The sequence below is a fragment of the Ricinus communis genome, chromosome 5 (assembly GCF_019578655.1).
Source record: "Ricinus communis isolate WT05 ecotype wild-type chromosome 5, ASM1957865v1, whole genome shotgun sequence".
Taxonomy (NCBI): domain Eukaryota; kingdom Viridiplantae; phylum Streptophyta; class Magnoliopsida; order Malpighiales; family Euphorbiaceae; genus Ricinus; species Ricinus communis.
The window spans coordinates 1,898,265-1,923,661 of record NC_063260.1 but is presented as its reverse complement, the minus strand read 5'-3'; the positions used below and the strand labels follow the sequence as shown (position 1 = coordinate 1,923,661).

The 25,397-nt window shown below is 28.8% G+C and overlaps 4 protein-coding genes and 1 long non-coding RNA gene across 8 annotated transcripts; 3 read left to right on the top strand and 2 right to left on the bottom strand.

Moving 5' to 3' along the window:
• Positions 1–2,953: 2,953 nt before the first annotated feature.
• On the bottom strand, positions 2,954–3,936 carry LOC8287931 (glutathione S-transferase U7). The gene is made up of 2 exons (XM_002533753.3): positions 3,573–3,936; positions 2,954–3,489 (listed from the first exon to the last, which is right to left on the bottom strand). Exons 1-2 carry the CDS (start codon positions 3,882–3,884, stop codon positions 3,130–3,132), a joined length of 672 nt encoding a protein of 223 aa, XP_002533799.1. The 5' UTR covers positions 3,885–3,936; the 3' UTR covers positions 2,954–3,129.
• Positions 3,937–8,360: 4,424 nt separating this feature from the next.
• On the top strand, positions 8,361–11,067 carry LOC8287932 (ferredoxin--NADP reductase, leaf isozyme, chloroplastic). Its single transcript, XM_002533754.4, has 9 exons — positions 8,361–8,651; positions 8,738–8,981; positions 9,242–9,375; positions 9,567–9,645; positions 9,775–9,866; positions 10,002–10,079; positions 10,236–10,298; positions 10,396–10,630; positions 10,828–11,067. Exons 1-9 carry the CDS (start codon positions 8,547–8,549, stop codon positions 10,893–10,895), a joined length of 1,098 nt encoding a protein of 365 aa, XP_002533800.3. The 5' UTR covers positions 8,361–8,546; the 3' UTR covers positions 10,896–11,067.
• Positions 11,068–13,442: 2,375 nt separating this feature from the next.
• Positions 13,443–16,698, top strand: LOC8287934 (cold shock domain-containing protein 3). 4 transcript variants are annotated; one of them, XM_002533756.4, is made up of 2 exons: positions 13,443–14,452; positions 15,910–16,698. In XM_002533756.4, exon 1 carries the CDS (start codon positions 13,627–13,629, stop codon positions 14,425–14,427), a length of 801 nt encoding a protein of 266 aa, XP_002533802.2. In that variant the 5' UTR covers positions 13,443–13,626; the 3' UTR covers positions 14,428–14,452; positions 15,910–16,698. The 4 variants fall into 4 exon arrangements, with proteins under 4 accessions (XP_002533802.2, XP_048229945.1, XP_048229944.1 ...); XM_048373988.1 differs by having other exon boundaries at positions 15,907–16,698; XM_048373987.1 differs by having other exon boundaries at positions 15,808–16,698.
• A 162-nt stretch (positions 16,699–16,860) lies between these two features.
• On the bottom strand, positions 16,861–17,349 carry LOC125370094. The gene is made up of 2 exons (XR_007215844.1): positions 17,298–17,349; positions 16,861–17,026 (listed from the first exon to the last, which is right to left on the bottom strand). It is a non-coding gene; the product is annotated as an uncharacterized LOC125370094 (long non-coding RNA).
• A 4,147-nt stretch (positions 17,350–21,496) lies between these two features.
• LOC8287935 (thaumatin-like protein 1) lies at positions 21,497–23,499 on the top strand. Its single transcript, XM_002533757.4, has 2 exons — positions 21,497–22,392; positions 22,813–23,499. The coding sequence occupies exons 1-2, from the start codon at positions 21,638–21,640 to the stop codon at positions 22,943–22,945; spliced, it is 888 nt and encodes a 295-aa protein (XP_002533803.2). The 5' UTR covers positions 21,497–21,637; the 3' UTR covers positions 22,946–23,499.
• Positions 23,500–25,397: the final 1,898 nt, after the last annotated feature.

Genomic DNA, 25,397 nt, shown 5'->3' with positions numbered 1-25,397 from the left:
ATTTTTTTATAAATTCTATAATGATACCTTTGTTAAATTATTATTGAAAGATTTTTTTATAGTCAGGTGTTATAGCAAGTTAAAAAAAAGTTAATCGAAACGTTTATTCAATTTTTTAATAAATTAAGAAAATTTATATCACATTAAATTAAGAGAAAAAATTAAACTCCAACTTTCTTATGTATGAGTTGTTTTAGAACTCATACTTTTATTATGCATCAAATTTCTTTTATTCATTGATAGATCTTTTAAGCAAAAATTGTAATTGCATTCCCCTAACAGATTGCACTTCTAATTGACTTTTTATTTACTTATTTGCTTATAGAATAGTTATATTTTCTAAGCTTAGGTAATTACGATTACCAAATTGGTGAATATAAAAAGTATAAGTTGAATTATTTTTATATCATATTAAAATATAAATTCTTTTATAACCATTATACAAAGTTAGTATGACTAAAAGAATATAATTGCTTTGATAAGTTATTTTTTTTTCTCTCTTACAAAAAAAACATTGTGTTTTATAAATTATAGAAAAAAAAGAGAGAAAAATAAATTAGAGAACAAATAAATCATAATAATTAAAGATATATGTGACGCACGCACAAATTAATACTTAGAGAAAAATAGAAATATTTGAAAAATAACTTAAATATTAGGATCTAATTGTGAAAACTATATTCATAATTTCCTACCAAACAAACTTAAGAATTTTGAATATCTTTAATCTTAATTTTTAATTCTTTATTTGAGGCAATATCATTTATTAATTACTTAACGATATTTATCACATATCCAATCAAAATGTTTATTCGGTCTTTTAATAAATTAAGATATTTAAATGATGTAGATACTAAAGATGTGCCAACCTAGTTGAGATGTCTTGTTGTTGTTATTCTATTCAATTCTATACTTATATATATATTCTACATATTTTTAGATTATTTTAGAATATTTCTAGAATCCTCCTTGTCTTTCAAAGAATTTTAAAAATTTCTTGGGCCTTTGAACCTTATTTTAATAAGAGAAACTTCCGGGTTCAATCTTTTACTAAAAAAAGAAAATGACATTTAAATGATATTAATAGATTAAAAATTATAGAGAAGAAATTAACTCTAACTTTCTTATGCATTTGTTAATTTCAAAACTAATACTTTTACTATAATGCGCATTAAATTTAGTTTATTTATTTATTAATTTCTTTCTTAGGAAAAAAAAAGGAAAAGAAAAAAGAAACTCAAATTGCATTACAAACAGAGAGTATAATAAAATTATCATTGACTTTTTTATTACTTAATTTCCTTATAAGAAAATTGCAATTCCAAATATTAAATACTTATAATTATCCATGTGGTCGATATGCATATTATATCGTATTGAATTATAAATATTTTCTTCCCACTAAAAAAATAGTATGTATAAAAAAATTAAAGTTTTTTTTTATTATTTTTATCGAACTCCTATAAATAGAAAATCAACATTTTACAAATTACAGAAAAAAGGAGAAAAACAGATTTGAAAACAAACAAATCATAATAATGATTTATCAATTACTTTTGTTGCAAAAATAGTTTAGAATCTTTGAAGGATGTCATAAAGTTTTCTTTACCTTTTAGGTTTGTTGGCCAAAGGAGGTGTTCTTAGGAACCATTCAGGCCAGTTTTATTCTATTTTCTCATGTCCCTTTGGGGTTATCCAATCCAATGAGGCTGAAGTTAATGCCATCATGTTTGCTTTTTAGTTATAGGCTGAAGTGTTTTTTCATTAATGAAAAGCTTATTTGTGGTTTTTCAAATATAAGGTTGATAATATTTTAAACTAATTAAATCACATTTAATTAAGAAGAAATTTCTTTTTAAAAAAGTAAAATTATTATTTTAAAAGGATACAAGCATAAAAAAGAAAGAAAAATCATCATATTGTACCTCATTCTTATATGCCACTAGGTTATCAGTATGGACATAATGCATGAAGACCATTTCTTATTATTATTATTATAGATGGAGCCGCCCGTATAGCAATATGAAATTGGAAATAACCAAGAAATATGCCACATTCATATCATATTGGATAATAGTTTTTTTTTTTATTTCCATTACACGAAAATAATATCAATAAGAAAAGTTTAAATGTATTCATAAGTTATTTTTAGAGGTCCTATTAAGAAACAACCAATGCTTTAAAAATCACAATATAAAGGAAAAAAATAAATTAAAGAAATTAAAAGATTAAAATAGTGAGTTTTTCGAAGGAAAAAAAATTAAATTGAATTACGTTCTTAGCAATAATTAATATTAAATATTAATGTTTCAAAAAAAAATTAAATGTTTAAAGGTTTGCGTAGGAAGGATTTGGCCACAGAGAAATGTTACTGCTAAACAATATAGTTTATGTGATTATGCAAATGAGGCACTTAAATCACTATTAATATTGCTTGTGGTAAAAATAAACCTTAATTAGCCTTCATATTTTAAAAGAAAACAATGAAAAATACTAGTGAAATTATGTATATATGTGTATATAATAATTATATCAATAATCAACTATTAAAATAACATATTATAAGAAAATTTAGTTTTAATTTAATACGACTTTTTAGATAATTTATCTTATTCTCTTTATCCACAAGTTTATATATGTTGATTATAGATAGAGTAAAATCTCATTTATATATCCGTCAATAAATAAATTTTTATTAATATTAATGAATAACGGATAAAAATATTTAAACTCTATATCTTCTTAGTATTTACAAATCGAAGATGGTACGAGGGTTAAATTTCTTCCGCTATTTTTTAATTGCTTACATTATATAATTACAAATTGAAGGTTTGACATCTTTTTTGTTTCTGAGTGTAAAATTTAGTGATAGCCAATATAATTTACTGGTTATTTTCTGTAATTAACTTATTATCCTATTTATGATAAAAAATAAAAATTAACTAAAAAAAGATATAATAATCTTGTGTAGATTAAAATCTTCTTCACCTGGACAACTCCAAGGCTGGTAATTAATTATTATTGCTTGAGGTGACAAACATAAGTATCACACACAAGGAAAAAGAACAAAAGAAAGCATCAATTTATTTCAGAATGGTGAAAGTAATAACTGCAGCGGCACTCTGCTCTCTATTCAGAAGCAGATTTTGCAGCTTCAATGCGAGCTCTAATGGAATCAATATATTTGTATTCTGGAGGCAGGCAATACATGCTGATTGTAGACACCTCACCAAGCAACCCCATCCACTGGGTTATAGCTGGAAGCTTATCAAAATCGATCAATTCTATTCCTGTAACTTGTTTGATGAGCAGGAACTCATAGAAAATGAAGTACACCACAATGTCAAAGTACCCAAGACGCCCATCTCCAACACTTTCCAGTCTTATTAACTCTTTCTCAATAAACATCATCTGCTCATGGAGTTCTTTAAGGATCCCATCTTTCTCCTCTTCTTTTGCTGTTAATACCTTGTCAGCAGTTGGCACGATCTGCATAAAAAGCATATCAAATTATACCAAACCATCTTACTCTAGTAAATACACGAAGGGCACAGCCCAGAACATCTGTTTACCTTTTCGTCTACAAATTTAGCGAAGAAACGAGCGTTGGCTCTTTCTTGAGGATCTTTAGGCAAGAGAGGAGGTTCTGGCCAGGTTTCGTCGATGTACTCAAGGATGACAAGTGATTCTGCAATGGCTTTTCCATTGTGTATAAGCACTGGAACTTTTTTATAAACTGGGTTGGATTCAAGAAGTAAAGCACTCTTGTTGGAGAGGTCTTCTTCCTCTACCCGACCTTGTAACCTTTTCATAACCACGGCTAGCACTATTCTGAGACAGTATGGACAAAACTCTGAACGAATTAGCTTCAAATCTTCTGCCATTTTGGACTTTGAACTTAGGCTTAGGAAAGAAAGGGTGATGGTATACTTTGTACAAATAATCATCCTTCTTATATAGCTAGGGAACCGGCGAAATGCATATTTGGATACTGACACTTTAATTAATATTTTTTTTGTGATATTTAACTATTTTCTGATATGTAGCATTATCCAACTTGTTCATATATATTTATGTATTATTCGTTTCAATATTATCAAAATATAAAATTCAAGTGTTTATTAAGTCAAAAATTAAAATTGTTTAAAAAGTTATAAAAGTAAAATTAAAATATTGATTAAATGAAAAATATTTAATAATAATAGTTGTAAGAATTTTCTATTTAAAGTAAAATATATAATTAATATGTTTAAAATATTATAAGTAATTAATAATAAAAAATAAATTAATCAATATTAAGACATTATTTTGTGTTATTATATAATTAGTATTTTTTTATAAATCACTAGGTAAAATATATGTAAAAGTTTATCCTAGTTCATCACAATATAATGCAGTCAGTTATCATTATTGACCTAATCCATTACTTTGGACGCGGACGATTCTTTCTTGTTGTCGGCTTTTATTTTTATTGAAAAGGCTTGGCTGCCTGATCTTTTTATAGAAAGTCAACAATACATATAGCCAACCATCTATAATTTTATAATATAATATTATATATATATATATGTATAATAATGGACTAAATTTTTCATCGATAATATTTTATAAAGCCATATGTATAATTTTTTTTAAATATATATGTAAAATTAACGTAGTTGTACAATAATTTACTTAATATTAAATATTAAAAAAATAAAATAATAATATTAAATAGAGCTTGCAACTAATATTTAATCACCAAGACTCATCGTAAAAAAAATAGAAATTTTAATAACATTGCTTTTGATCTAAAGCTTCTAGCGTGATTATTCAATTCCTTATTTGATATCATAATATTTATTCATTTGTAATGCATATATGGTGACTAGCTCAAGCAAAATTAGATATATTATATTTTGATTGAACGAGCAAGTGGTACTAATATAAATATATAATTATTATATATTTTTATAGTTTTTATTAAATATTTTTGTAAGTGTGATTAGAACTATGGTCTATGTGCGATATATTTTACTATTTTGTCGTGGCGACCTTTTTCTATGATATATTGTATTCAGTCGTCTAAAGATTTATATAATCCATGCAATAGCTCTTGTGACAAAATTAACGCTTCAAAATTTATTGTAGAGTCAAATTTTGATATATTGAAAATTATAATACTAGTAATGTAAAGGTTGTTAAGTCTTGCCATCTATATATATTTATATATATGAAAGTTAAACAATTTTTCATTTATGCTTATTTACTTGATATGTGTATAAGTTTTAAGTTTTAATTGTTTATTTATTGTTATAATTATTTTAAAAGAATTAGAAAAATTTAGTTGAATAGATTAATTGAAAGTCTAATGACTTTTCTTAGAGATTATGAATTGACTATTTAAAATGATATGATTCCATATATTATTTTCATCAATTAGTTTCACTCGAATTTTCAAATAAATAAATTTATAAGTTAATTTTTCATACTGAATCAATTGCTTATAGTTTATATTGTGGAAATTTGGTTGTCAAAAAAAAAATATACATTTGATAGTTCTATTTTAATTTTAATTTTTGTTTTAAATTATTTATTACGATCTAAATAAATTATCAAATCAAGAATTAAAGTATTCAAATTATGTTAAAATATTATAAAAACTATTGTAAATATCATAAAAAATTATTATAAAATATTTACTTTTATTTAAAAATTAGAATTTAATTTTATAATAATCTAATATGTTAATTATTTACCATATATTTTAATATAAATACTATTTAATTATTTATTTAATAACTTAATAATGTCATTATCAAACCGCGCGCATAGAACCGATATTTATCTAGTTTGAATTAAACCAAATAATTAAATTTATGCTATGAGGATATATTTCATTGTAGAGTTGAATTGTTATTGAAAGATTTTTGATATTCAGTTTTTTCTAAAGTAAATAAATAACGTACAAATGATATAATTGATGCTTTTTGCAATGCTTTTAAACTAATTTGTCCATAGTTTTAGAATTGATACTTTTATTCGGATGCTTTTTATTTGATGGTTCTAAGTTAATTAAGCTTATATTTTAGCGGTAACTTTTTATATATTTATTTGCTTAATTGTATTAAGGGTAATTACTTTATCTCTTTATATAATTTTTTTATATTACATTATTTACGCCTTAACATTTTAAAAAAGTACATATTTTTTATTCTTCTATTTTATAATTTTTGTAAACAAGTGTCAACTAGTTTTGGTTTGTCCCTTGCATTTTGTTCATTGTATTCAAAAATATATTTTGATTCTTAAATTTTTTTATTAAAATTACAATTCTAATATAACATATTTAATTTATTTTGATAATTTAAAAGTTAAATTATATAAATATTCAGTATGTTGCTAAATATATAAGTACTTTTAAAAAATATTAGATTTTACTAGAATTAAATCATGCTAAAAATTAGAGCAAGTAAAAAAATATTAGTTGATTATTTATATACAAATACTAAAATTGGCTTTTGAGAAAAAATATTAATACTTTACTTTAATAATAAAAAATTGTATTTTAAACGAGTTTAATATTTAATAATTAAATTATTTTTTTATTAATTTTAATAAAGATTAATAATTTTTAAATATTAATTATCCTTTACGAGATTATATTTAAACTTTACTCCAAAGCTTAAAATATTTACTGGGACTCGAATAATTTGTATGAATTCATGACTTAAAAGTAGCCATCAACAAAGAAAGAAAAAAAGACTTGAAGCATTTCATCCCCGCAAGATGATCCAGCGGATTGCTGCTGCAGATTAATCTACGTTGAAGCAACTGAGCATTTCTTGAGGGATTATTAAATATATTTTTAATTGAGTTTGCAATATTTAGTTGAAATTTATTAAAAAATTATTTTATTTAAAAAAATATATAACAAAATAAAATAAAAATAATAAAATTGAAAGAGATATACTGACGTTATCAAATATATTAATAAGTTAATATGAAATTCATGTGAAAATTCTACCTAGTTTGATAGAATTTAATTTAGTTAATAACCGATCCTATACAAATTTAAATATGTAAAATTATAAATTAATTTTAACTTCATTTCAAACACGTAAACTTTTGATTTATAAATAAATTAGATTAATGGTCAATTTTTCCAATGAACTTATGGGATCAAATATACCCAATTTAAATTTTTCAGTAAATAATCTTTTTAACTATATTTAAATATTAAATACATCCAATTTAAACTTTTTTAAAAGTGAAATAACATTAGATTTTAAATTTTAGTTGAATTATAAAAATTAAAAGAATATTTATTTCATTACTAATATAATATCTAGTGACACGTTATACAAGAGAGTGTTTAGCAAAATTTAAAATTGTAGAGATTATTAATGAAATAATTATTATTTTTAATTTATAATTCAATTAAAATCTAAAAATTTAATATTATTTCACTTTTTTTAAAAATTTAAATTAGATGTGTTTGACATTTGGACACAAATTCAGATAACTGTTTACTGAAAAGTTTAAATTAGATATAATTAATTCTTAGATATAAGTTTAGAAGCTATTTACTGAAAAAAATTAAATTTGATGTATTTAACGCTGGTACATAAGTTTAGGAGGATCATTTGTTCTAACAAACTCTATGAATTTTATATATTTCAATCAAATACAATATAAAAAATAAAATAAGTACTCATAATTGACAAATTTAACTTTTATATTTATATAATTTCTTAAATATATTAATTGCATTTTTCACTTTAAATAAAAAAATCGAAATAAATCGAGATGAAATAAAATCATCTTTCTAGAATAGTCAGTAAGACAAAAATTATCAATTGAGAAAATATCAATTAGTATTATGAGAAAATATCAATTAGTAATATAAATTTCATTTGTAAATGTGCAGTGCATGTATTAGACTAAAATAAAATTAATAAAAAATTATTTATAATTCTACATAATTAAATTTATAAAATTAGTTAAAACTAAACTAAATTAAAAATAAAATATGTGAAATTTTAAAATAAATTTCATATTAGTAAGTGGATGTATCTCGTGATTTTTAATTTTAATATTTTTATTTTATTTTCTCTTTATTATTTCAATCATAATATTCATTTAGTTTAAAATTAATTCTATATATTGTGATTTAACAAACTAAATATTAGAATTCATATCATTTGCCAATGAATTTATCTGTAAATAAATGAATTTTAACTAAAGATTACACAAAATGTCTTTTTATATGGGGCAATTTGAAATTTGATAAAAAGAAAAGAAAAAGAAAGATGAAGCATAAAAGTGGTTTTATACAAGTAGTTAACAGGGGGGAGTGAGAGTCATACAACACACTACCGACTTATCCTCTCATCAACCACTGCATTGCCTTTGAAATCTCATCCACGCAATCCCATAATCCATATTTTGAACAAAAAAATCTAACTTTCTTCTTTTCTCACTTCTGCAGCCATTAATACAAAACACTTTGCTCTCTTTTCCTTTTCACTCTTCTCTTCTTCTCCATTTGTCAATACATAATAGCCATGGCCGCTGCAGTTACTGCTGCAGTTTCCTTTCCTTCCACCAAGTCCACTTCTCTCCCTTCAAGAACCTCCATCATAGCACCAGAGAGGACCACCTTAAAGAAGGTACTGTTATTATTATTGTAAGGTAACTAATGTTTTATGGGCATGACTTGATGGAACTTATGAAATGTGTTCTTGTCCGTATTCAGGTGCCTGTTTACTATAGGGATGTTGTGTCTGCTGGTAAAAGAGTTGTTTCCATCAGAGCCCAGGTTACAACAGAGGCAGAAGCTCCTGTCAAGGTTAAGAAAGAATCAAAGAAAAATGAGGAAGGTATTGTTGTTAACAAGTTCAAGCCTAAGAATCCTTACACTGGCAGGTGCCTTTTGAACACTAAGATCACTGGTGATGATGCTCCTGGTGAAACTTGGCACATGGTCTTTAGCACCGAGGGTATGTTATTCAACTCATGCCCGTCTATTTTGTTTGAATATTGTTTAGTAAAATTTGATTCCATCATCTGCTATAGATAATCAATCTCTAATGTGTGAACGGAAATAAGCATAATTTGAGACATTAGGTTGCACAATTTTGACATAAACAAAGATAGAAAACTGAAATGTTAACAAAGTAATATGTCGTCGGAAATCATTTTGAGCTGATTAATGTGTACAATGATCTTGATAAGCTGAGTGGTTCTTGGGTTTGTTTAGGAGAGGTCCCCTACAGAGAAGGGCAATCAATTGGTGTAATTCCAGATGGTATTGATAAGAATGGGAAGCCTCACAAGCTCAGATTGTATTCAATTGCCAGCAGTGCTCTTGGTGACTTTGGAGACTCCAAAACTGTGAGCTCTTTTTTCCAATTCGATTCACACTTTTTCGCAACATGAATATTATTCTAGAAAGGATATTGATTTTATCTGAAACGGGTAGTACTTAACAAAATTGAGTTGATTATCAAAGTACCCCACTTGTTATCCTTTCTTTTCAGTTAGTTTTAATTAGTTGGTGACCTTATCTGATAATCTCTGTCCAGGTTTCTCTTTGTGTGAAGCGGCTTGTGTACACCAATGATAAAGGAGAATTAGTTAAAGGAGTCTGCTCAAATTTCTTGTGTAAGTCTGAAGACTGCCATGAATTTAGAAGGATAGATCCTGTACTGATGATCAATGGCATGTACAATGAGAAACAACTTGTGACAAGACTGTAACATTGTACCATTTGGATTCATTATTATTTTTCAGGTGACTTGAAACCTGGAGCTGAAGTACAGATTACTGGACCAGTTGGAAAAGAAATGCTTATGCCAAAAGATCCCAATGCCACCATCGTTATGGTAAGCACCCACTTTTTCCATGTTAGGCCACCACAATATTTTAGCAATTCCAATGGAATCCCACTGTAATAAAACAGCACTGTTCAATTCACAAGTCCAACACATTAATTCTTGTACTGGATCTTTAACCTGCAGCTTGGGACTGGAACTGGGATTGCTCCTTTCCGATCGTTCTTGTGGAAGATGTTCTTTGAGAAGCATGAAGACTATGAAGTACTGCCATTGCCACTATTTCTCTTTTCCCCTTAAAGATCATATGCCCTTAAGAGAATTACTAACAAACTAGGATTTGAGTTCCTCTCTTTTCTGTCTCAGTAAATTTGGAAACAACCATTCGACTGCTAATTCAGTTCTTTTGATGCTTGTCAGTTCAATGGTTTGGCGTGGCTCTTCTTGGGTGTCCCCACAAGTAGCTCATTGCTGTACAAGGAGGTAAGGCAAATGAATTGACTGATCTTATGCATTGAATCCAAAATTGTTCCACAAATACAAAAAAATGAAACTGAAATTTCCCATTCCGGATGGACAGGAATTCGAGAAAATGAAGGAGATAGCCCCTGATAACTTTAGGCTTGACTTTGCCGTGAGCAGAGAGCAAACTAATGAAAAGGGAGAAAAGATGTATATCCAAACTCGGATGGCTCAATATGCAGAAGAACTTTGGGAGTTATTAAAGAAAGATAACACCTTCGTCTATATGTGTGGACTGAAAGGAATGGAGAAGGGAATTGATGACATAATGGCATCATTGGCAGCTAAAGAAGGCAAGAAATAGATCATTTTGTTTTTCTTTTGATTCATTGAAGGCCCTACGATTCAAACTCGAGAGTTGTCCAATTTTCACAAGCTAAAATATCAAGCAGGCCACTGTCAGTCTGTGACTGAAAAAAATACATCACTTCGATCATATAATAAAATACATCAACTTTGCAACTTACTAATATTTGCTTTTATGTTTCAGGCATTGATTGGTTGGAGTACAAAAGGCAGTTGAAGAAAGCAGAGCAATGGAATGTGGAAGTGTACTAATGCCTGCGGTTATTACTTGTACAAATATCTTCTCTTTTTGATTATATTCTAAGCAAGTCATCCTGTAATATTTTCCATGCATTTGTGTAGATAGGTAATATGGCTGTAATTTTGCACCAGAAATCTTTTTTGTGTTTTCATAAATGAAGAGGTCGCACTGTTATGGTTGATACATATGTTCTGATACATGGGAAATAAAAACTATTCACTCCCACACACACGAGGTTCGTGAATAAGTGGTTGTTTGATAATAAATAAAGAATATCCGGTCTTTTTGTCAAACAATGTGTATTAAACTCATAATTTATTTGATACTTTTTTTATGAATGTTAATCAAATATTGTAATTAAATTGTCCGGTCACTTGATAATCAAAGTCATTCTTTGATAAATGATCACAGCGAGTAGACTCAATAGAATTTGATCAACTTTTTTTTTTTTTTATCGTTAAGGTAGAATACTGAACTAAGAATTCTCTTTCTTGTCATCAATTGCTGTTCGAGACTAAGGATTATATTCCATCATCAAATCAATCACCATTTATGTTTTTTTTTTTTTCCTTTTTTTATCAATGAATAAATCTCTTTTCCTTGTATGATTTTTGATGTCTGTCCTTCCGAGGCTAATTTAAGACCTGGGAAAAGGAAAAGAATTGCATCAAAAATGTTACCAGCGTCCTGAAATTCAGGACTCACCCACTCTATTGTCTACGCTGTTCAGAATTCTGCTGATAAGCTTGGCAGGGCTTTTTGTTTTTACATCAAGAACTCAGAACAGGATTTGACGCAGGCATTGTTTTCTTTACCGAAAACCCAAAGGAACCCACTCGGCCGAGGAAGAGATTAAGCTCTGATATTAAACGAGCGCAACACCCACCTAGCCTTTGAGGATTTTCTAGGGAAAGGGGGTGTTAGATTCTTCTTCTTGAGATTCACTGCATCAGCTACTATTGCTCCCGCAAAGCCAACACCGTCAACAAAAGTGGCAAAACAGCAACACCAAAGAAATTTGCTGATATGTGGGCAGTGAGCCCGCATCTGCGCTTGACGCTAGAAGAAGTCGAAGCCTCCAACATCTTCCTCAACACTGTCTCACAAGGCGCTAGTAACAGTGCTGCTACTAGCAGCAGCGACGACACTTTCATAGAGACCACCACCATCGGTGTGGTTGCTGCTGCAGTTTCTGCAATCTTTCTGTAGCTACAAGTACTGAAAAATGTGGGCAACAACAGTCTGGAATGAAGGACTGAAAGGGTGTGTTACCTGGGTTTTCTAGTCAAGAACAAAAACAAGCACAATCTATTTTAATGTTAACTACGGGTGACATTGATGACCCATCTTTGGGATTAAACAAGCTTTCAAGGAGGAAGTGGGTCTCATGATACAGAGCCAAATCATTTTTTTTAAATAAAAGATTAGATAAAGTTTGAAAAATTATAATGTTGTTTGACGTTTTCTTATTTAAGGGATAGATATATTTTTTAGATTAAAAATTATTATATATTTTATTTTTTAAAAAGATAAAATTTTATTTTTATTTATTTTATATAATTTCATATTTATTTAATATAAATTATCACTAAATTATAATTTTATAAATAATATGTATATTTAATAATGTATTAAATAATTATGGATATTTTTAAAATGTCATTTAAAGATTATTTTAAAATTTATCTAAAATTATAAAATATATATTAATAATTTTTGTAATAATAAAATATGTAATTAGATATTAAATTAATTAAAAATATTTATTTACTAAATAATTATATTACTATTAATATTTATAATCTAAAAAATATAAAAATATATTAAATGTACTTAAAAGCTATAGAAAAAAAATAAAACACATATAATTTTTTTAATACATAAATATTTTTATTCCTTAAGTGTAGTATGAAACTGGATAATTATTTTAAATTTTATTCAAAAAGAACTATATAAGTTAGCAAAAATAGATAGTTGTTAATATTTTCTATAATAAAATTGATAGTATTAATTAAAATTATTAAATGGTTTAAAATTGAAAACCGTCTGTTTATATTTTATTTTTTTAATATGTAATAAAAGGATTGACTTATTTATAATTCAAATATATTTATAGTAAATCTATATGTATTAGAGCTATTGAGTAAAATAAATCTTAAATCAATTGATGTTTTAGAAATTTTTTGAAATATTAAAATTGATAAAAAAAAAGTATGTTTATAGAATAAATTTTTATCAAAAATATTATTTTTTCAAATTTGTAATTGTTTTTAGATATTTTTTAATTATTTTTTATTGTTTTACTCAACACGATTAAAAAACTAAAAATTGATTAAAACTGTAAATCTTAAACGATAAATTAAAAAGATCATATTTCTATTTTAATATATAAAATGAAAAAATAAAAAATATAAATTTCATAAAAAAGGAAAGGATAATTCTATATTTTTCCTTATGTTTTTGGGCTGAAAAGCCCAAAAAGACATCCCACGACTAGCCATAGACTGTAAAGCATTATATAGGAAGGAATCAAATATGTTTTAAGCAACAATTACGATACATTAATTAAGCAAAGCACAAAGGGCGGTGGGCTAATTAGCAAAAATTAGGGTTCTCTTAAAACATCCTTCAGTCTTCTTCTCTTTATATATATGTATTTATAAAATCTAACCCTAAAAAATTGATAGATCTCTCTTCTCACATAAAACGCTGGTGTGCTCTGCTCTATTGATACAGAAATCAATGGCTCAATCAATGGCAGAGGAGCAAACAGGAGTGAGATCTAGGGGAAAAGTAGTGAGGTTTAGCGACAGGAAAGGTTTTGGTTTTATAAAACCAGATGATGGTGGTGAGGATCTGTTCGTTCATCACTCTGCTATCAAATCAGATGGTCGATATCGTTCTCTTGCTGAGGACGATGTAGTTGAATTCACTGTCTCTCTTTCTGATGATAATAAATATCAAGCTGTTGATGTTACTGCCCCTGGTGGTGGTCCCATTCAAGCTAATCATTCTAACAACAATAAGAGAGGTGGTGGTGGTGATGGTCCCGCCAAACGCGGTGGTGGATTTGGTGGTTCTTGGAGCAGCAGCAGCACCCGGAGGAATAACAACGGTGGTGGTGGTGGTGGGTGTTATAACTGTGGAGGCAGTGGTCATATTGCCAGGGAGTGCAATAATAACAATAACAGTAATAGCAATGGCGGTGGTTGTTTTAAGTGTGGTAACACAGGGCATTTTGCTAGGGATTGTACTACAAGAGGGAATAATAATAATAACAATGGTGGTGGCGACCGCGATCGTGGTTGTTTTAACTGTGGAGGGTATGGGCATTTGGCTAGGGATTGTGCAGGTGGCGGCGGGGCGTGTTATAATTGTGGAGGGTTTGGCCATTTGGCTAGGGATTGTACTAGTGCTAGAGGAGCTGGCGGTGGCGGCGCCGGCGGTGGTAGATTCGGGGGTAAAGGCGGTAGCGGCGGCGGTGGATGTTTTAACTGTGGGGAGGAGGGGCATTTTGCTAGGGAGTGTCCTAACAAGTCTTGATGATGATTAGAGGGAAGAAAAAAGAGTAATAGCACATGTTTCTCTTTTTTTTTTTTTGGTTGTTTTCGTTGGATTTTTTTGGGGGTCTTGCTTTGTCTTTTTAATTTTTCTTATTAATATCCAATTTATATACATAGGATTTGTGTTGATCCAAGTTGGTAATGTCCTCTGTTTGCTGCTGGAGGAAAATTTTCCCAGTTTTGACGAATACATATATGGTTCCTTAAAGAATTAGGCTTTTTCTTTGTTGTTAGTGGCTTCCTAATTAATTGAGCTGTTCTCATTTGCATGGAATGTGAATCTTGTTTTGCTTTGTGTTTCATTATTTGCAACTTGTGATGGTATTGATTTCTCTTTTGAAGTTTGCATCTTGTATTTGATTGCGAATCAGCCCTTTAGTGACATATTTTCTTATATTCTCACTTTGCACTTAGCTTATAGGCTATATTTATGTGACACTAACTGAAAGTTGGAATATATTAGAACTCCTAATCTTGGGAATATATTCCAATTCTTATGAGATTTGGTGTGGTGTATTTTTAGAGAATGGCATATAGTCTAGGCAGAGGTTTGGTTCACTCTTACACTGAAGTTGGGTCTATAAGCAGTTGTAATGTCAGCTTGATCATTAAATTGTAGCTCATATTAGAGAAATTCAATTTGACAACCTGATTATGTATTTGTATTCCTGCTCAGCTATGTTAATATTCTAGTGCTACGTATTCTGTTGTCCGTATGGAGCAACTTGTTGTGTTAATTTTCTTAAAAAGAAAATGCGGTTGATAACTAATTTACCACCTTATGTTTGATTCCCAACTGGTGGAAAATTACAACCATTTTACAGGTAGGACGGTATTATTGAACTGTCGTTACTAGTTTCAATTGGCAAGCTAGCAGAGATTATCATTTATTTAATTTGACTTTAATTGAGATCTGGGTTGGCCCAACTACATATGGTATGAACATCTATCATGTGCTAGGGTAACATACTGCCACTTTTTCATGGAAGTGTTGCAGTGCATATGTAGTATGTTTCCATTATTGTGAGCATATTTTTAGGAAATGTACTTCATATAAAATGTAATATTTTAAAGTATGGTGGCTCATGGAATTGATTGCATAAAAATATGAAGGCATTATGTGGACATTGCTTCTATATTATAGTTAAGCTCTTAAATAATATCCTTGTTTATGGATTGCAGTTCCTAGAATTATATTTCTCTTGCAATACCAGTGACCTCAACAGATTCTATTTCATTATATCACTTGATTTACTTAGTAATGATTGAAACCTTGTAGACGAACAATAATCTCATGTTTTGTTTTTGTACTCTTTTCAAATTGATGAAACATTGTTGCTGACAGAGTAACAGTCTATAGGTTTGCAGAAGTAGTGCAAAAAATTGTTGCTTGAAGATATTAGCTACAAAATCACTGTAAGCAACAACTAAGATTATGGTACTCACTCACATTTCATAGCAGGGGCGGAAGTAAATCACTGTAAGCAACAACTAAGATTATGGTACTCACTCACCTGTCATAGCAGGGGCGCTTCCGCGTAACACACTTAAACCAGACTCGGAAGCAAAGAACCGGTAGACTGGTGATCTTTGCGTATTATGCAAATGTGGAATATATGACAGGTATGTAGAAATTTTGCAACTTTTTGGACATAAGAAGTACACGAGATCTTGTATTTTAACTCAGTATAGTTTTCAATTGTCGATTGTCGACGGAGTATAGTTTTTACTTTGTACAAAACAAAGTCACCATAGAATCTTCACTTAGAATATAGAATCCTGATGACGGCTGCTTTGGATGGCTGTCTTGAGAATCTACTGTAGAAAACAGATGTTGGAAGAATTTGGTACAGCCATTTTCTCATTAACTTGAATTTGAAGAGCTTTAAACATCTCTAGTTGAGTAATTTCTGAACTTACATGCGAGGGTTAGTTTGGTGATTGCCGTGTCGGTTTGAAAATTTAGGAATGCTTTTATGTATAAGCTTGTATTTGACAGATTGTCTGGCATTTGCCTGGGTCATTTCATGCTTTGATTGATACCTATGTGTAGTTTACACATGTTCAAGTCTTAATACTCTTTTGAGTATTTCACAGGTTACTTGAAGGGTGAATTGTTTTCTTTTTTTATTTTTTGTAAATTATCAAGAACGAAGTATATTTACATTTTTAATTGCTTATTGATAGCAATGTAATCGAACTAAGTGAGCCGGGTTTTTGCTAGTTTTATTATCCAATCGAGTTTGCTCAACTATTTTTTTTAATTTATCTTATAATTTAAAAATTAGATTTATATGTTAAGTATAACACCCCAACTCAAACTTCCCATTGAATAGCAATATATATATATATATATATAACTTTATAAACATAATTTACTACTTAGTTACAATATACATTCATACAATTTAAGTGGCATGACATACTTAATATATATAAGAAATATTTATACAGTAGTTTAATTCACACAAGTTCCCAAAATGCCCCAATGCTTTAGATAACTCCTCTGGCCCACCTGATAATATTGATTGATGCAAAAAGAGCAATGCACAACTAAGGCTATCTACAACTGCACTAACCTGAAAAAAAAATTGCTAAGGAATGAGCTAGCGACTCAATAAGCATTTAATTTACTAAACTATAGTATATTAGGCTAGAATTATCAAATCTTTATCAATACAGAAAATTATACCAACACTTAACTAACAATCACAAAATCAACCATTTTAGTTATTCTCATAAACATATAATTTCATCTCACGTAATGCAAATAATCTCAAACTCAACCAAGTCAAATAATTCAATTCCACATTATTTCTATCAAATTAGGATCAGATGACTCATCCTTACATTTCCTCACATTTTTAAATTTCAGTAACCACTTGACAAGACTATCCGTCCGTACCGGTCTTGCCATCTCACATACTCGGGTAGCTATCCGGCTCGACTTTCCGATCACACAATATCCATACAAAAGTCATCAATCCTTAATCACAATCATTTCACTTCACAACACATCACAATCAATTCACTTCACAACACATCACAACACATCACAATCAATTCACTTCACAACACATCACAATCAATTCACTTTATAACAAGCCAAAACATAACTAATATCAACTCGGTCAACCAAGAAATTATCAAGTAATCAAACAGTCCCTACTCAATATACACAAAGTTTAGTCTATTAAATACTTACTGGGAAGTTATAGGATAACAAAGTAATCCTATTCTTTTCTCTTACCACTTCCTTGCCTTTGGATGAACCTATTCACATATTCAATACAAATATGAATTCAATCACAAGGCATAAATATATATATATATATATATATATATATATATATATTTATTATCAATAAAATATCACATTTCAACAAAATAACATATATTCTAGATATTAATATGATGCATGAGATGAATGACAACAAATCAACATATTTGTTGATGAAGGCAGCTTGTAGGTACTTGACTTAGAAATTACACCAAAACTTATGTACAATTAATAAAAATCTCATATTTTCCAGAATTACACTTCCATTTTTATAGAAACCATAGCAGAAAGAATCACCTCAAAATCATTGGTATAGAAATAGTTATGGCATTTTCTATACAGCTGCTCAAATTTCCATCTAAACAGAACAGAAAAAGTTTCCTATTAAATGACCAATCAAACAAATGAATTTTCTGATGAAACTCTCCAGATATAAAGTTAACATTCTAAAGTTTCTATAGACACTAATTTTACTCAATTTGGACTTTTCTAGCTCAAGTTGTGAAACACACAATTAGCAACAAATTTCTGAATCCTAAGCCCGATTTCTGCTTAAAACAGTTTCGGGCAGGCCATATTAAGTTCAACATATCTCACGTTATACTCAACCAAAAATTATGAAATTTTTCAGACATATACTACATATATAAATGAACAACTTTCATGTTTAACTCTCTGCTTGGTTCAGCCTCTAAATGCCTCAAAATGTCAGCACAAAAACCAGGTCACCTGCTGAACCAAAAACAGAGCAGCAGCAAAATCGAACCTCATAAGTTCCTACTCACTCAACAATCTGCAAAACCATTTTACAGAGATATTCTTGAGACATATACCTACAACTTTCATGTTTGAAAATTTTCGAGATAAAGCCTCTAAGGTCACGAAATCATAAGTGAAAAATCTGCCCAGAAATTTCGAACTTCAAGATCACAAGTAAAAGCATGTTTACTCTTGATTAAACAATTCCAAAACACATAATCATCAACAATTTCATATCATTAACCCTAATTTACAGCAAAATCAAGCAATTAAAATTACTTACCTTTGTTTTCCTTGATTAAGAAAGCCCAAATCTTTCAAGCTTAAAAGAAGAATTTGATTTTCACTTACTAAAAGTTTTGTAGAGTTTGATTTGGAAAATCAAAGTTGAAGAAGGAAAGGAGAAAAATGAGAGAGACAAAGAAGAAAATGAAATTGGAAAGCATACGTAGATAAGAACAAATGAAAGAGGTGGTATATTGGTGTGGAAATAGGCAAATTACAATTTAATCCTCTTTCTTTCTAACTTTTCAATTTAGTCCAAAATCATTACTTTTCAATTAAATCAATATGTAACTAAATAATTTATTTATCTACCACATAATATAATAAAATAGATCATATATAATCATGATGCAAATGACATGTTTAATGACATGCTAATGAATATTAATTATTAATAAAAAGAAGTAAATAAATTTGGTTGTGACATTAAGTCTTTGAAAAGATTAAAATAATAATTATAAAAATTAAAACTTCTTTATTAAGAATAAAAAAATAAATTGATCAATTATTTTTGAAAATAGTTGCAAATTGCACAGTAGAATTCATCAAGTTGGTTACTTGTGTAATTAAAATTATGTTTTCTTAGACAAGTTGATGTAAGATATAAATTTTATTAATTGTTAGTGCGCACAAACAAACCTTTTCCACTCTTCCAAGGGACACCACAACTTTGCATCTATAAATTCTTCACTGCAAATTTGTTCTTAAAAAAATAATAAAATATTTCAAGAATAAAGAATTTTCTCTTGGACTAGGAAGACAATATTTATTCTTTCTCCTCTCTATTGACCGCTGCCTCCTAATTTTGAAGTAAAGAGATCTTAGTACTCACATTCTCAATTTAATGCATTCATGTGCCGTAGGACCTTTCTTTTTTAAGAAAGAAAAGACAGTCAAAATGTAATTAAAATTTCTAAACTTTAACATATTTTAATTACATTCTCAAAGCTTTAAAAAGTATAGTAATTTTATTTGAAGGCTCATTCTCAAGTATATAAAGTTTAAATTATATAAAAGAATTATCTATTATTTAAAATTAGTCTAGATTTTAATTTTAAATTATAATTTTTTTTTTTTTTGTCATTTTAATTACATCCTTTTTAATTCAAAATTCAGAGGTGAATTCCAACTTGTTGGCCTTATTAATTTTGAATTACGAATGCATGATGGTATAAATTGGGAGAATCCTGCAGTAAGGCAGAGGGGTTTTATATTGGGAGAATCCTGCAGTAAGGCAGAGTGTATGAATGTGCATGATGGTATAAATTACGACATTCACCTCATGCCTTTTGCAGAATCTCAACGCATCCTTTGCTTATTTCCAAAAGCCTAAATCACATTCATTTGTTTTTACATAGCCAGGCCCAGCTTTTCGAAAATAGAGATGTCAGGGTTTTATATTCTTTTAATATAAAATTTCAATTTTTGCTGCCAAAATATAATAATAATAATAATAAAAATAAGATTCAGTGGTCCTCCTGATTTTAAATATAATTATCTTTCTTCTATTTATTAAAATATTAAATAGAGTACTTCTTGCTTATATAATTTTTATTATTAACTTATTAATATTAACTGATGATGAGACTCTGATTTAGTAAATGCAATTTATATCGTTCAAAAATATTATTATTTTTTAAATGCAATTTATTTCTGTATTATTATAATCAGTTCTTATATCATCACAAGAGATACCAACTGTTGTGATGTATAAATTATAGTAATATTAATACTCATTTTAACTTAATGAGATTTTAAATCACAGCGACAATTTAATCAGTATGGTTTCCAATTAAATAATATGACGGTTTTTGTTTTCATTTTTATTTTTTCTTAACTTAATAAAATCATGGCTGAATCCCAATTTTCAATCGAAATTCAACTTCTTTGTTATATTACTTGAATATTTTCATAACCTAATGAAAAAAATAATTATCAGTAACATTAATAAAAAAAAAAAATTTATATTTCTGTAAATAAAAAAATGGATTATCTTTTTTTGGGTTTAAACAACACTTGTTAACGACATTCACAAAATTATAAAATGAACTGTGGTCACCATGTAGCATTATAAACTTTCTACTGCAATTAATATCATATGCATAATCTAATGGTACGTAATTATTATCAACATGGAGAATCCTTATTAAGTTAGAAGCAGAAAATTGTTTTAAGTTATATTTATATTAAATTAGTTTCTAGCAGAAGAAACTAATTTATGAATGTAAAAACTATTTGCAATTTTTCATAGGCACAAATTAGGGCCAACAATAATTTTCCTATATGGTATAGCTATTTTTTAAAAAACAAATTTAAAAATATTCTTGTCTTTTATTTTTTTATTAAATTTATGATTTTTTTTAAGATTAAGGTGTTTGTCTATGGATAAAAGATAATTAAAAAATAACTGAAAAATAATTTTTAAAAAATTAAAGTAAAAATAATTTTTTAATTTTAAAATATTTTTAAAAGTTTTTTGTTCTTTGGCTCTCCTACAAAAATATGACGATTGGCTGGCTTCACAGCCTCAATTATGACCCTCTTGAACAATTAGTTTCAGAGTCGGTCAGGCTTAGTTATTTGTAATTTTCCTATGCTGGCATGAGCCACACAGGCATTGGTAGAACAGGAACAAACATCTTTCCCTGTGGCTTAAGGAAGCACAGGACTAAATTACAAAACAACAAACATATGCACATTCATACACTCTGACCGACCTTATTCCAGAGTTGGGGTGCATGTGCTTTGCTTATAAATAAGCCCCAATTCTCCATTCTCCCCACCACATGCTCTCCACTTTCCATAACCTTTTTATGCCTTAAAATTTGACCCTCTGCATCCCATTAATCAACAGTGGAAAACCCAGATGGGTCCTGCTCAGAAACTCTTTCCCGTTCTGTTTTATGTCTTTGTTATGTGCTCATGTGCTTATTCAGCTACATTCACGATCATAAACAAGTGTAGCCATCCTGTCTGGCCAGGCATACTCTCTAACGCTGGCACCTCACAGCTCCCCACAACCGGTTTCGCCCTGCAGCCTGGCGAATCGAACTCAATTGAGGTGCCGCAAGCATGGTCTGGCCGTTTATGGGGTCGAACACTTTGCTCTCAGGACTCCACAACTGGGAAATTCTCTTGCCTGACAGGGGACTGTGGCTCCACCACAATCCAATGCTCTGGTGATGGCGCTGCTCCTCCTGCCACCCTTGCGGAATTCACTCTTAATGGAGCTAACGGGCTCGACTTCTATGATGTTAGTCTTGTTGATGGCTACAACCTGCCAATGCTAATATCACCACAAGGCGGTGCAAGTGGGAATTGTACAATTACAGGCTGTTCGGTGGAGTTAAACAATGCATGCCCGTCAGAGCTTAAGGTTATGGACAGTGAAAATGGTGAGAGCGTAGCGTGTAAAAGTGCGTGTGAAGCGTTTGGGAATCCTGAATATTGTTGCAGTGGAGAATATGGCAATCCTAACACCTGCAAGCCCAGCTCCTACTCAGAATTCTTCAAAACTGCTTGCCCTCGAGCTTATAGTTACGCCTATGACGACGGGACTAGCACTTTCACTTGTGCAGGAGCCGATTACGAAATCAGCTTTTGTCCTTCACCTTCCACCAGGTAAATTACCACTGGCATAGCTATGCAATTCCTGCACGCAAATTAGGCTTCAAAAATTTTCCTCCCATAGTAAGAAACGTAACCATAGTCCGTGATAGGCTTTACCCAGTTGTCCTTTTTGGATCATTCAGAAATCGGAGTCCATGTCGGTTCTTATGTGAATTACATATTTTACAGAGTCCTGCCATTTTTCTTTTTTTAGCATGTTGTAGTGAAAGCTGTGATATTTTAGGATATTATTTGACTTACAAAAGGTCGGTTTTGCATATTAAACCAGGGGGCCATTCTCTATTTTATATTATCTATGATATGGTCCGCACGTCTCATTTGTTTTTCTTGGCTACTACCATATTCGTGCTCTGTTTGCAAAGTTTTATTAAAAAAGTGTATTCTGATGTGAATTGGCGATGGTGGTTGCAGTTTAAAGTCGGCAAACGGGCAGTATCCACAAGCTGTGGATGTCTCAGCGGGCGCTCGCAGGACGTCACCTTATGTCATCAGCGGTAGCATGGCTGTTTTGGCGGCAATTTGGCGGTTGTGGCAGCTCTACTAATCCTGCCAACCGTACGTTTGCTATAGGGAGAAAAAAAATTAGAAAAGACTCTTCCAATACTTACGACTTGAAATTCTTTTACGAACAAAGAGCGATTCAGTCCATCGGATTCACCTCCTGTTCATATGAATACGAGAGAGTGTACTATTTTTTCTTATGGGTATGAAAATTTTAAACATGTGCCAAGAGTCAGAAGTGGCAATTGGCCTGCAATTGTGGGGGTTGTGCTTGCTGTATTTGCTTACCCAACTTGGAGGAAGGATTATTGGGACATTAAAAATATTGATATCAGGTGCAAAGATGTGATGGAAATGGTAATGCATACAATGGATAAAAGGTGAAAATTGCCCACATCAGCAATCATGTTTCTGGATTCGGACAAAGAGCAAAAGATGAGCAAGTGGGTTATATCTTGATTTTCTTTTCTTAATTTGAAGAATTTTAATGTTTCAGACATTCAAGTTGATTTGGAGGTGTAATAGATTTATAGTATTTTGGGGTATACTATGATTGCTTGTTTAATTTAATGTAATATATTTTTCAAAGCTTTCTTATATTGTGCCAACTTTGATCAGTTCATGTATGTATCCTTCAACTTTTTATCTAATTCTTTTGTACATTTATTACTGTTATATCTTTTCTATATTGTCTCTTTGTCCCTGATGACAGTTGCCAATATCTTTAATAATATATGTGTGGTGTGGGTTATTGCTGTACTAATTTAAGTATTGTTATTTCCTTAGATATAAAATTAATAAAATATTATGCCTCTTGTGAGTCTAATTTCTTTTTTTTTTTTAATGTTCTGGTTACTTAATTCCTTGGAGTGTTCATATTAATAACGTTTTATGTGTGGCCATGACTTTAATGGTTTATTTAGTGATATTTTAGTATAATAACTAGTACTTAATTAGATAGTTGTAGTTTATTCATTTAGTATTTAATTGGTTACAATTTTATCACTATTTAATTCTTTACCAACTTGCTTTCATTCAATACTATTCATGTCAATTTTTATAAAGTTTGGAGAAAAAAAAAAAATAGTCTCATAATTCAATTATTTTTTTTAATTATAATCAATTCTGACGAATTTTGAATGATCTATAAGACTAAAAAAATTTATATCTCGTCATATATTCGATAAGACTGATTTTGCAACGATTGGACTTCATTTGAGATTTAACTTTTAAATTATTAACAGTGTTAATGAATTTGGATATAAAATATTAATAATATAATTCTTAGATATTAAAGTGTCACAAAAAAAAATGACATCTTATGTTAAAAGGTTAAACCATATTGTCAATTTTTATACTTTTTCTTAAATTTTATTTATTATGATTTAGATATAAAAGCTTGCGGTTGAGAGTAATGTGGTAAATGACAATTTGTAATAAATAATTAAAATATTTAAAAGAAAAACATAATCTTTGGAGAAATTGAATAATCACTCTGATTTGCAAGATAATAAAAATAAGGAATAAAGTTCAATTTAACCATTAACATTATTGTTCAGTTTAAGTTAGCAATTTTTAAAATTTGTTGACATCTTAACCTAAATCTTTATATATTTAGTTTAAATTAACTCAATTTTTATAAAAATAAAAGAATGAGTTATACACTCTCTAAAAAGAGAGTAAATAGAATGAAAAATTTTAAAAAAAATATTAATTTCTTATATTAAATTATTTAAATTAAAAATATATATTAATATTTAAATAAAATATAATAAAAAAAATAAATATTGTTATACTGTTCTTACTATTTCTTTTTAATAATAATAGTGAAAAAGACAGTTGTACTAATAGTGGTGCCGAGAACGGTGGAAATGAGAGTGGTTTCAACGAAAATAATAGTGGTAATAACTACTCATTATTTTATGATGTTAATTATATTAAATTATAAAATAATTTTTGAATAACATTATAATTTTTGAATTATTTTTTATTTTTAAAAAAAAATGACTCTCATTTTTTTTCTTAAAATAGAATTAATTTGAGTCAAATATATAAAGATTTGAGCTAAAAAGTTTATAAATTTAAAAAAATAACTAAATCAAGGTCGTGTGACAAAATTAGTGAATAAACTGCATTTTATCCTAAAAATGACAATGAGTCATTTGGTTTGTTTTACTAATCTTTAAAGTGCATTTGAGACAAAAATTAAATAGATATCTAATTGGCCTTTCCTAATTAGTTGACAGGCAATTTTATAGTTTTTGCTTTATATTAATGATGGCTATTTGTTACATTTCTTTTCAATTTATTCACTAAAGTTAGAATTTATTTTATATCAATTTTTCAACTCTAGTTTTTATTATAAATTTAATCATTTCGCGTTTAATCACTTTTATTTTTTTTTATTATTCTTACTACACGTCAATCTTTTATTTACAAAATAATTAAATTATAATTAAATTAAAATCAAATAATTAAAAAATATAATAAATTTT